Source organism: Myripristis murdjan, chromosome 7 (assembly GCF_902150065.1).
Source record: "Myripristis murdjan chromosome 7, fMyrMur1.1, whole genome shotgun sequence".
Classification (NCBI taxonomy): domain Eukaryota; kingdom Metazoa; phylum Chordata; class Actinopteri; order Holocentriformes; family Holocentridae; genus Myripristis; species Myripristis murdjan.
In genome coordinates, this window is record NC_043986.1 from 21584348 (window position 1) to 21596716 (window position 12369).

General features: G+C 39.1%; 1 protein-coding gene across 1 annotated transcript in view; it reads right to left on the reverse strand.

Annotated features, from left to right (window-relative positions):
* Positions 1-12369, reverse strand: part of LOC115362293 (microphthalmia-associated transcription factor-like) — a 28857-nt gene that overhangs the window by 3699 nt on the left and 12789 nt on the right. Inside the window, exons 3-9 of the mRNA XM_030056156.1 lie at positions 4746-4961; positions 4487-4582; positions 3419-3536; positions 2932-3024; positions 2766-2822; positions 726-801; positions 429-576 (exon numbers count right to left, since the gene is read on the reverse strand). Coding sequence (XP_029912016.1) covers positions 429-576; positions 726-801; positions 2766-2822; positions 2932-3024; positions 3419-3536; positions 4487-4582; positions 4746-4961 — 804 coding nt within the window. The remainder of the gene's footprint in view (positions 1-428; positions 577-725; positions 802-2765; positions 2823-2931; positions 3025-3418; positions 3537-4486; positions 4583-4745; positions 4962-12369) is intronic.

The window sequence follows — 12369 nt, forward strand, 5'->3', positions numbered from 1 at the left end:
CCTCAGCGTTCAGATAAAATTCAGTCAGTTATTTTTGTTTTGGATTTTTCATTAGTTTCTGTTTTCATATAGTTTTTCGTAAATTTGGTAACATTTAACGTGTCAGTATTCAGCTCTGTATGAACTTTGTATCAGCCTAAGCCTAACCAAGACTAAGTCAACTGATAGTTTATTAATAGTAAGTTGAGCATTTACATTTGAAAAGCTGACATGAAATTAGACTTATTTAGTTGTGAAACAACAACAAAGTTAATACTGAATATTACCATTAGACAGTCCAAATCTTTTAATTCATTTTCAAATAAGTTTAGCTGGCCAGCAGTTTTAGTCTCACAGCTTTGTTTTTGCACAACTTTGCGTTCATCTTCTAGTTTCATTTCACGACAATAACCTTTCCCATCTCTGCGGGCTTCATGCGGCTCTGTTACCTGTATCCTCAACATTAAATGTCGATTGGCGTGCTCTAGTTTCTTCTGACGGTTCTCCAGCTCCTTTGCCCTCTGCTGTTCCCGCTGTAGCTTCCTGATGTAGTCCACCGATGCCTTGAGGATGGTGCCTTTGTTCCAGCGCATGTCCCTGAACGCCACACAGGAGCCATTAGTCTTTGATCCTAAACTACTGCCTCTGCATCAAACAACAGTCTCTGAAGAGCATGACTTTTTTTTACAGTAGTCTTTAAATATAGCACATCTCAGAGTTCAATAAAGTAAATGTCTATGACTTACGGGTCATTTGACTTTGGAATTAAGGTTCCCAGTTCCTTGATGCGATCATTGATGTTAAATCGTCGTCTTCTCTCAACTACAGAGCAGAAACGGAAGAGAAAATATGAATCGATTAGACAAGAATTAGACATAATCTACGAACATATTAAGTGAACAGATGAAAATCATTCATAGTCCTTAAGTCCAGTTTTCAGACATTCCTGAATTTTTCTTGTTATTGTCTGACACTTTTATTTTGAGCGGCATTTTTTGCATGAAGTGGGCAAAAGTGGGCATTTTTCAGCATAACAAATTAAAAAATACGGAAACATATGTTGTCTTACTTTTTGTAACGGTTAATTGCTTTTTGTCCTTGTGTCGCTGTATAACAACATTATCCCACTCAGCACTCTATCTGCACCTGTTTAGTTTATTTTTCTTATTTTTTTCTTATTTGAAAGGTGAGTTTGGTTTCATTTGGAGATTTTTTTTTTTTACTTTTTCTCTGTTTACTGTAATTTTGTTATATTACATATTTTAACTTAATTGTAACACTGCTCTTTCCCATGATGTTCCAATAGGCAAAACATGTTGATGATGAGGGTTTTTTTTTGTTTGTTTTGTTTTTTTGCTCAGTTATGAACTAACTATTAAATAACAGCTGTTAAACATTTTTCTCAGAGGACTTGCCTTAGCCCGGGTGTGTTGGATTTCTATGTATGTTTCATTCCCTTGACAAAGAGCACCTTCTTTACTTGTTTAATAAACCACTGCTCCATTTTCTGCATACATTTTTAATATTTCCAAATGTCTGTTCGTAAACTACAGAATACTGAGCAAATGGATACCTTTAAGAGAAAACAGTAACTATCATTTTCTTTGTTGCAGCAGCAATCCTTTCCAAATAAAGAAAAAAAAAATCACAATTTCTTGCTTGCTGTAGATCATCATGGCCGAGATGTTATTCACTACAACATGCAGGCCTTGAGAGTTATATTGCCTTTATACAACATGCACAGTTTTATTGCAACAATATTGTATTTTTTTAATCTCAAATACAACTCTGAATTAAAGTTGTGATTACTGTTTTTGATGGTCCACCAAAAAGTGTAGCTGCCCAAACTAAAACTTGTTTAGCAGCATAAACCAGTCTGAGGAGGCGACTGTTTGCAGCTGACATGCGACGTTGCATCTGTTAACAGAAACGTTCGTCTTGTTTACTTTGGTGTTTACCTTTTTGTCTTTAGACTCGTAATCCATACCAGAAATTATATTTGGAAAAGTATCCATTGTTAGCAACAGAGAGTGTTGATTCAGTTCGCTGCTGACAGTTACTGGCTGACAGCTTAGTGAAGCACACACACCTGTAGGTGATGGATAATGAGCTGCTACTTTGACAGCTGCTGCAGTGGAATAATACAAAGTGATGCAGCTCGCGTGATGCTATAGTAAATAACACATGGCTCTCCACCAATCAGATTGCTTGAGCAGCCCCTGAAACAGCCTCAGCCCTTGAAACCTCTGTAATTAAACAGATGAGGGCGGCTGTATGAGCATGTTCTCAATCATCACCGGCACAGAAATGAACTCAAGATCGCAGCTGGTAGCAAGATGGCAGGCTGCCTCGCAGGCTGGGAGTCACGAAGCTTACAGGCAACTTTCAGAGGCCAGAAAGTTCCATGAACAATAAAAATTATATCAAGTTACTATCACATGTTTTCAAATTTATTGCTCTTTCTGCTGGCTCTTAATGAAGGTCAGTAATATTGTATTTCAGATAATTTCTTCTGAAGTGTCAAGGACAGCATGGCTTGTTTTTCTTTCCTTCCTTTTTATGTTCAATTGAAACATTTAGTTCTTACAGTTAATTAAAGAATTACAGTATCATATTGCAAGAGTTTCAGTTCAGCCATAAATTAGTTGACCAAACACCATTTGACAATGTGTTGTGATGATTTTTTTTTAACTGAGGAAAATGAGATGATACTTTGGTGGCCATAACAACGCTGAGATATTATTAAACACACACATTTATGAAATTCGAGAGCAATTAAAACTCACTCAAGTTGTGATTATCCTTCTTCTGCCTTTCCTTTGCCAGGGCTCTAACTTCAGCCTCTGAAAAAAGACACTTTGAATTATCAGTATACAAAGAACAATATAGTGTATGTATCAAAAATGTGTAATGACTAATTTCTACATTTTGAAGCTAAATAACCAGACATACCTACAGGAAACCCTTCAGGCCTTTGATAGTTGTCAAATTTGCCACAGGATCCAGACTTGTCCAGCATGTGCATGATGGCAGGGGATTGCGAAACTATGTGATAAATAATGCTTTTAGTATAGATACAAATAATAATTTTTGTCATGTCTTGCAAAGTACACTAACACGATTGTCAGTCTGTTCAGTTAACTGTGCTTCTCATACTGACTGTGGCAGAGAGAGGTTTCAACAGGATCGCACAACTGGGATCATTATAAAATGCTACAATCGAGGCTACACAAAGGCCTGGAGAGTAGAATTTTATAGGTAACCTTTGAACCGCCATGCAACATGACAAAGTGAATGGATATGGCGTTTCATTTTTTGCAGGTCAAGTTTATCGCCACATATGCACTGATGAGAGGAAGCAAGTTCACTTGAGAGTTCGTGAGTGGTGTCTTACTGACAGGTTACAGCTGACGGGCAGTGGATGTGCTGTGCTGCTCACCAGAGAATTCCCTTTTGATGTTGGGGAGGTTGGCAGGGCAGGAGTTGCTGATGGCCAGGCCTTGTGGAGGCATACCCTGATTACCATACATGTCCATGAGGTTAGCCGGCACAGGAATCTGGGGGGACACAATTAAGACATAAACCAAATACCGCACTGCTCAACATCAGGGCTTATCAGCTGTATGATAGCTGTAGACTGGGCATGAATAAATGTGCACTGCATGATGGGATAGGTGGCGACACAAACCAGGCCTGCAGTCCTGTATGATGACAGAGATTTACTGTAATATCATGCAGCTGGGCATGGCTGGAGAACCACTCTGATCCAGGCAAACAGCTACACATAATTTGTTCTTTCTGGTGTCTAACCTTTTTATAGCCTACAGGGATAACATTACCAGAGGTAGCCTGCTAATTTTAGCACTAACAGGCTAAATGAGTAGCCTATTGCTGACTTGCTAGCTTATTATATCCAAGTAGCTGCAGCCACTTTGGTGGCTAATTCACTGGAGTGCAACACAAAATCAAGATTATGTTTTCCATTATGGAGTATATTCATGCAAAATAAAATGTACAACGTGGTAAAATACAACCACAACAAAGAAACAGTACTAAAGGTACCCAGTGTAGTATGTAACCACTAGTGGAGCTATACTGCACACCAGGAATGTTGAGTCCCTGTTTTGTTCATTTACTTCCAGCACATCATGAGCATGGGGCCAAAATATTACATATGCCTATGGAAACAATGCACTTTCTGAATATTCCAAAATGAGGCTATGCAAATGTCTTTTGACACATGAAATAAATGCATTCAACATATTTATCAGGCCTCAAGGATACACACAAAGTGCTTTTGTGAGAAATTTTGAGAGTGTTTACATGGAAAACTACACTGGGTACCTTTAAGCGACCTGAGAATTTGCATGAATGAAAGCACAACCAATGAAATGCCCAGTAGTAAAGATTTCTGATAGAACAAAACAACCCAACGCAAAGAAGTTGTGCTTGATCGGAATGTACTGTTAGTGTCGAGGAGAAAGAAGAGACATAAATATACCCATACCGTATTGGCCATCTGAAGTCCAGGGTCCATCAGGCCGAGGATATCATCACTGTAACTTGACTCCAAACTAATAATGTCATCAATGACATCATCCATCTAAAAAAAAACACAAAACAGAAGGAAAATAGCTCATAAATAACTCCATTGTAGATAAGATCATGTTTGTGAGGAAGCTCTATCTGGTTATGGACAAACAACCTTTAGTCACAGTATTATGCATGCCTGCTGGGTGAGCTCAATGGTGAATGAGAGGCCTCACCTCTTTCTCGCAGTTAGAGTTGAGGGTCAGTAAGGCCATAGGGCTGTTGGGGGCACTATTGCCCGGCCCCGGCGGCATGCCCCCGTGGTCAGAGGACTGGTTAGGGCAGGGCAAGCTCACCACCTGAGAGCCAAGCTTCCCCAGGTACCGCTTCACCTGCTGCTGCTGGGACTGCTGGATGTGGTACTTGGTCGGGTTCTCCAAGTGAGTCTGGACCTGTTGGGCAGGAGTTGTAGGCAGAGGCAAGGGAGCAAGGTGGGATGACAGGAATGCATGGGAAAAGAGGGGAAAATAGAGGGAAAAAGGATAAAGATATGTGTTAGTGGGAGGAACAATATCTGGGTGGGGGTATTGAACACTGTGGGTCGCCTCTGACATGAGGAATGTTGTTCACTTCAGCTACAAATTAAGGTATGCACCACCAAATAAATCAGCACTGTGCACATACTGGCAAATATCACTGAGCTGCTTCAGCACAAGTGCACCTTAACCTCTGACTTTTCAGAATACCATGCTTATGGGTAGTGTTTGTTTACTGACTATTTGTTGTGCAGTAAAACAGCCATGCAGATGCAAAATAGACTTTTGGTAGAATAAAGTGAATAGTGAATAAAATTAAATCTTTTTTCATTCCTACTTATAGTAATATCAATACTATATTATGCATTTTTCTTTTGAGATGCTGTAAAGTATCATTATCTTATGGAGTCTCACTAGCAGTCCCCAAAAATGTATTAAAAGAAGAACTGCATGTAATATTTATCTTAAAATAACTAAAGTCTGCTTCTCTATATTCAATCAATAAGAAATGCACATTCTTGCAATTAAAAAAGATGATATGCACTCCCTGGTTAAGGATACATTGTTTTGTTTTCTTTTTTCTTTTCTTTTTTTTTTTTGAGAATGTCCCCACACAGCATTAATGATCCATGAAAAAATACCCCCCAAAAAACTGCAGGCAGATAAACAACCTTTGAAACATTGTGTTTGCGCCTGTAATAATGTTTTTATGGAGCAGTAACACTGTGCTGAAGCCTACTTTTGTAAATCTATATTTAAACCTTCACATTTTTGCATTGGTTTTCATGCAGTTTGATGATTAATTGATGGACTGATTTTATAGTGTGTGACATAAAGAGAATGTACACAATGCATCACCAGATGGAGAACAGTATAGATGCATGAGCACTGCTGTAGTCGACGGCAGAACTGTGTTGGCTTTAAGATGTTTTTTTTCCATGAGCTTCAATGCAGTCTGATACTATTTTGTGTCATTATGCATGAATACTCATATAAATTGTTTTGAGTGCATCCCAAAAAAACAACAAAAAAGCACTGTTTAATTTGAAACGTACCTGATGGGGGTGATATCCAAGCATCTCAAGCATCTTTCAAATGTCTGTAGTCCAATTTAAGAAGCCTAAACTGACTCTGACTTTACATTTAATGAAGCTAAGAAGGGCTGTAGCCTAGGACTGTAGCTGTGGCTGAGGAATGAGCCTCAGAGTGTGAGGACACACACATCCAACTCATCTTATAAATGGCAAGAAAAGTAATTAGTTATGCATGTTATGAAATCTCGGTGCGATACAATGAGCCTTTTCAAATGTGTGTTGTTTTATGTAAAATCTGAATTTATGCCTTTATGGGGTATCAATTGACGTCAGGATGTGGAACTAACAATTAGTTTCTTTCTTCTGCAAGGCCACCTCGTTTGCCGAAACATGCCTTGGGCCTTTTAAGCTGCCCCATTCCCTTCAGCCCTCTGGATGGATGGTGTGTGTTCCTACTGTAACTCAACTCATCACAAAGTAAAGAGTCCATTACATAATTGTTTGTCTGCGGGGTCTTTCCTCTTGTGCCTTTAAGTGGATTCTGTGATTGATAAAGAAGAGCACCTCAAAACCAGCAATGGATAAAAGTCTACTCTGTTTCATTTTCGAAAACTGGTGTATTTGTTCTGTTCAAGCCCAAGGGATTTACAGTCAGTTCATTAACGGGTGCTGAGGAGGTCACAGTCTGCAGATGAACTCTCAGCTACCTCTGACATTTCCTCCGCCGCCAGCTGCTTCTGAGGAAAATCCTAAAGTCTGCATGCACACGACATTCAAGGGCTGAAATGATATGGCTGATGAACTGATACCAAAATCAACTGACACACACAGATAATATTTCAGAGCACGTGGACCCAAAGGAAGCCTTACAGCTGGTCGTGTTATTGCTATGCATGGATGTTGGGTGTTGGATGTGGGAATCACTGAGCGAATGCATCATGATACAGGTGATTCTGCGATATATAGTAGGATAATCCGCTATGATACATTACAATATCTGTCTACAAGGAAGAAAAAATACCCTGGAAAAAGCAAACTAATCTTCAAATAAGCAGGAATCAGTCGTGTTTTTCAGAGTTTCACTCTGCACAGCGACTGCAAACCTGTGCAAACTAAAACTAAAAATATCAATGCCTGGCACAAATGTATTGATAATGTATCACAAAAGGAAGCACTGCGGTACACTGCATCATCGATTTACTGTTCCACCCTTATTCAGTATCAGTGGAAACACAGTGACGCTCTCCACAAAGACAGCCGGCCTCACCACATGTACAAGTCTGTAAGCATGTCATGTTCTGTGAATGCATGCCTGAGGTTTTATTTTGAAAAGCCACACAGAGGTTTTTGTGTCATATCTGCTGAGATCTTCTGCACAGCATCCATAAAGGCCGTTTTAGTGGTAGCATTTGTTAAGCTAAACATTCAGCAAACATGCCAAATGATGCCACAAATAGCTCCTCATGTCACAAACAAAAGGTCCTATCAACTTGTTGATCCAGTCAACAAACACAGCAGGTAATAGCAGGCAACAAAAGAAAAGAACGTATTGTTATTCAAGGTTAATTTTTATATTATTTATGTTTTGGTTTGGGAAGAACATAGTAAACTAGTGCGCTCATCCCTTGTATTGGTTTTTTAAGAGTAATAAAAACAAATCAATTACCTAGTTGGTCAATCTTTTTGCACAGATATGAGTGTTTTTAAATGCATCGTGAAGTGACACAGATTCACAAGTCTACTTCTTGTTATCCACACAGATGCATGTGAACTGACCGAGTCCCCTCTGCAGCTCTGACAGTAATTAGCTCGGGACGTAGCTGGTCGTTATGGGGCTGTAAAGCTGACGTCACTGAGGGGGACACATTTACAACATGTCAGTGACTGATGAGGAGCCACAGCACCACCCACTGCAACAGCCAAAAAGAATGAGATTTATTCCAGGCGATCACTAATAGAGCACCTTTTAGCTTTCTTTTCTTTACTGTGGTAGTTTATATTAGTAGGAATTAATGAGTAATAACATTTGTTAGAGTGTTTCAACTGTTGGATGCTGTCAATCATTTGAATTTAAATTTTCTTCTCATTTATGATTCCCTTAGTTTATTAAAGACTGATGTGCTTAAAATATCTGCAATCTACAGTGACGCTGATCCTGATAATGGGAATGATCCTTTGTATAGGCTTTACAGAGAAACCCCAGAAACAGTTTACAGAGAAACCTAATCCGGATATTGTTGCGCCACAAATGAGCCACCCAATTATTTACAGTCACGTAAGTTCATGGCGTGTAAACAAACCACGGCTGCTAGCCACTCATGCCCTTAATCAACAAAATTATGCAAAGAAAAAAAAATCTCATCAGAACTGTGCGATCGTTACATTTACACATTAGAGCTTGATGTTATACTAATTTTTGGACAGGTTAACATGCAAGGTCTCCTTCTCTGGAAATGTGTGTAAATCCAGACAAATCCAGCCATCTGTGTTTAAATATTTGCTTCCATTTTGCTCTCAGTCTGTGAGCGCTGGAAATCTGTGTAATATGTATTATAACTGAAAACACAAATAATCCATTATAATGTGCAAGCACTTAACAAATCAAACACATGTGCCAGCAGATATGCGTGTGTGTGTGTGTGTGTGTGTGTGTGTGTGTGTGTGTGTAAGTTGTGAGTTGTACAAATGCAAAGGGTCTCTTTCTCTCTCTCTCTTGAATATTCACACATTCACAGAACTCAGTGCATGGCTGTTTTGTCCCTTTCCAGGCTAAAAATAGAAACAAAGATACAATGGATTACTGTAGGACACGGCCCCATAAAACTGTCTCACACACACTAACACACACGCACGCACACACACACACACACACACACACACACACGCACTTTGTTTCTAAAAATAGAAACCAAAAGGTCATTCAGGGCATTAGTAAAGCAAAGTGAACCCACACACTGTTCTACATGTAGGCAAATATATGGCATAGCTTCGTCGGGTCCTGACCTAACAGAGACCATAAATCTTTCAGGACATCTACCGGTTCCAGAAATACACATACAATGCTTTTTTAAGACCTTTTCAGACAGAGTTTAAGGAAATTTAAGAGCTTTTTGGATAAGTTATCTTTTCCTAATACAAATCAACATTTCAGGGGAGTGTAAAGTTAAATCCTATGTTTGTGATTGAGTGTAGAAGTCAATTTTAGGTAGGAATATGATCGTTATGAACACAAAACTCCACAGGTAAGTATAAGGATTTTACATGGAGAAATAAAATTAAACAAAGTGTTTTAGGTTGAAATTAAGATCTCAAAGTTAAGACTATTTCATGACTTTAAAGTCCTATTTGCAAAACTGAATTTGAGATACTTTAAGGACCTGTAGATACCCTGTTTATGATGGTATAAACTGATGGGAAAACTGAATGTCATTATTAAAAATCTTGAATTCATGTTGTCCTCATCTCATACTTTGCTTCCCAAACTAACTCTCAGAAATGATCTGATGCTATTTTCTTGACCTGATAAAATTCTGTCACTTTAGCCTTTGCAGTAGTCATGATCAGTGGTTCTCAGGCTTGCTTTCTTCCCCTCAGGGCCTTTCTAAACTGCCACAGATAATTAGATGGATCTCCCAGCCCTGAGTTAACTGGAGCCCCCTGGGCGCCGCAGACCTTAAGTTGGATCCCACCGGCCTGGTAAATATGTTTGTAAGCACATAGTTTCGGTTAGGATGAATCTATAACAGGTAAATAGTATACATGTTTTGAAAAACTTTGCAAAGATGTGGGGAAGTATAAACATGCTGCAGAGCAGATACATACAGAGACTTTTTTAGGGGTTAGTATTTTAGTATGAATCTGGGATGCATGTGTCTTGGACACACAGCTAGACATCTTTAACTCAGTGTAATGCATTTGGACAGCTTGTATAAAAACTGCATAAAGGACAGGGGTCACAGCAATAAATTGTTGGTGGCCTATAGCGTTCAGAAATGACACTGAGCTCTGTTCAGAATCGTCTTCTTCATTCCAACCACAACAGGACTTGAACTTTGTCTTTGATCAGCCTCAGTTAATGTGCTCATTCTGAAAAGCTGGGAAACATGAAATCAATTGCTGACCCGTAGCATCTGCAAACAGAGCAAACAAGACGCTCCGTTGTTTATCAGCTCATTTTTAGCCGTCAACAGTCCTCAGGGCATTACCAACATAGCCCTCCAAAAAGTGAAGCCCATTCTGAAAAAAGCACAAAGCATAATACTGTATCGGCTCAGCAGTGAGAGGACGAGGGGTGAGGACACAGCGACAAACAACGATTTCTATTTTTTTGACTTGTGTGGCTCTGGGCATTCCATGATGCTCCTACCAGGATGCATTAACAGGAATGCTCCATTTGCAAAGCAGCCTTGAAGAATAGGGCACTTTGTCTCACAGTTAAAATGCTAACATGGAGTCTTTAGCGTGCAAACACACAACTGTGATGCTAATGTGAATGACCAAATCGGTCACAATATAGACAGAGCCAGGCAGGGCAAATTCATCTTCTCTACCTCTGGCACACACGCATATTGTGATAGTACTATAAAACAAAATCTCAGCAAAATGAAAAGGAATTATTATATCTGATGCTGCTATGGAAAACCAGAGTTAGAACTGAAATACTGTATTTATCTTTAAAGATTAACATTTGCTTTAAAATTAGCATAAATACTCAGAAAATTCAGTAAGCCTGATAATGCTGCTATTATGCTGCACAGCACTGTCCTAAGTGCAGCACATTCTACTGAAAATATTCTGATTTTTATTATTATATTTTGTAGTTTTAATTAGTTGTAATAGTAAGATATGAATGTATAAAACAGTGTTGCACAACAGGCTCCACAAAGGTTTCACTAACTGCCACCATGCAGTTTCTAAAAACATAGCAAAATGCTGTTATCATGAAAAGACTGCACAATATGCATTTATCTTAAATGCATTGACAAAGCCACTCAAATTAGCCTCAGTACCTGTGTGACATATCTATACTCTCTGATGCATAGCGGTCACAAGCTCTAGCGATTGTGTAATCCTATAGAAATGTACAGAAGCCTCGTAGAGTGCTTTGTTCTTTTCGTGGTACCGTAAATCCTTTGGAAAAAAAGAAAAAAAAAATCTAGAAATCATTTTTTAACCTTTTAGGAAGTGATCCTACACAAATTTCAAAGCAACATTTTTTTCCTCTTAAATATGCCATGGAATGAAAGCAGTGGGGGCTAATTACGAGCATTCTTCACTGAATTAGCGTTCGGTGTGTGGTAAGGCTGTGCTTGCCTTTGTCTTGATCCCCGAACTGATCCCTTACTTATTCCCCAGAAGGTCAGAGGTCACTTGGTTAATTAAGGGTCCAATCAGTCTTTAGATAAACTCATCTAAGCTTAATGTTTGCACTTTTGAGGTCCAGCAGCTCTGCCTGGTACCCCTGAGCTTTGTGTGGACTCTGCTAATCTATCCACAGACAGGGGAGCAGGTTAACCCCGCTCAGCAGCGCCAGGCTGCAACGGCCTTTTCATTCGGGGACTTCAGTCAACGAAGAATGTCTGTAAGCCCACGCCAAACCAGCAAAATGACTTGAACTTGTTGTATTGTACAGGGGGTGAGAGTTTGGAGAGGGGTGGTGTCCTAAACCTCTCAAAGAGCAGCAGATTACAGAGAGTAAGTAATGTTTATGCTGCATGAGGAGGGCAATGGTTTCAATGAATATATTTGTCTTTCACCGCTGGCCCATGCCACACACGTCCAGGGCGATGAAAGTCTGGCTGAGCAAGCTAACCATGAAATCTGTGGATATCTGTGAATGTGTTGTGGCTGGAGTTTTATTCACTAGCTCATGGTGTGTTGATACTATTAACACCCCTAAACACTGTGTGAGGACATATAATTCATATTTTGATAATAAACTATTCAAAGTCCCTCTTCTATTGAAGACCCAGAGTACTGTATATACAGCCTGTACAGAAGACATACTGTGTTTTGTATGTAAATATAAATTCATCATAAAAGTCATCTTTTTTCCACATAGGCAACAAACTGTAATGTTCATGTTACATAAAATCAAAATTTTATGACAAAAGCCTTTAAAAGTCAAATGACCACATTTCAAATTATTTGTGTAAGGGCTGACTAAAGTGTCAACCTAAAAAAGGGAGGAATTAGTGAAGGAAAGAAAATTAGTGTACTAAATAGCTAAAAAAAAAAAAATGGAAATCAATGACAAAACCAAAGGCTTATTTAAGTGTCTCTCTGGGGAA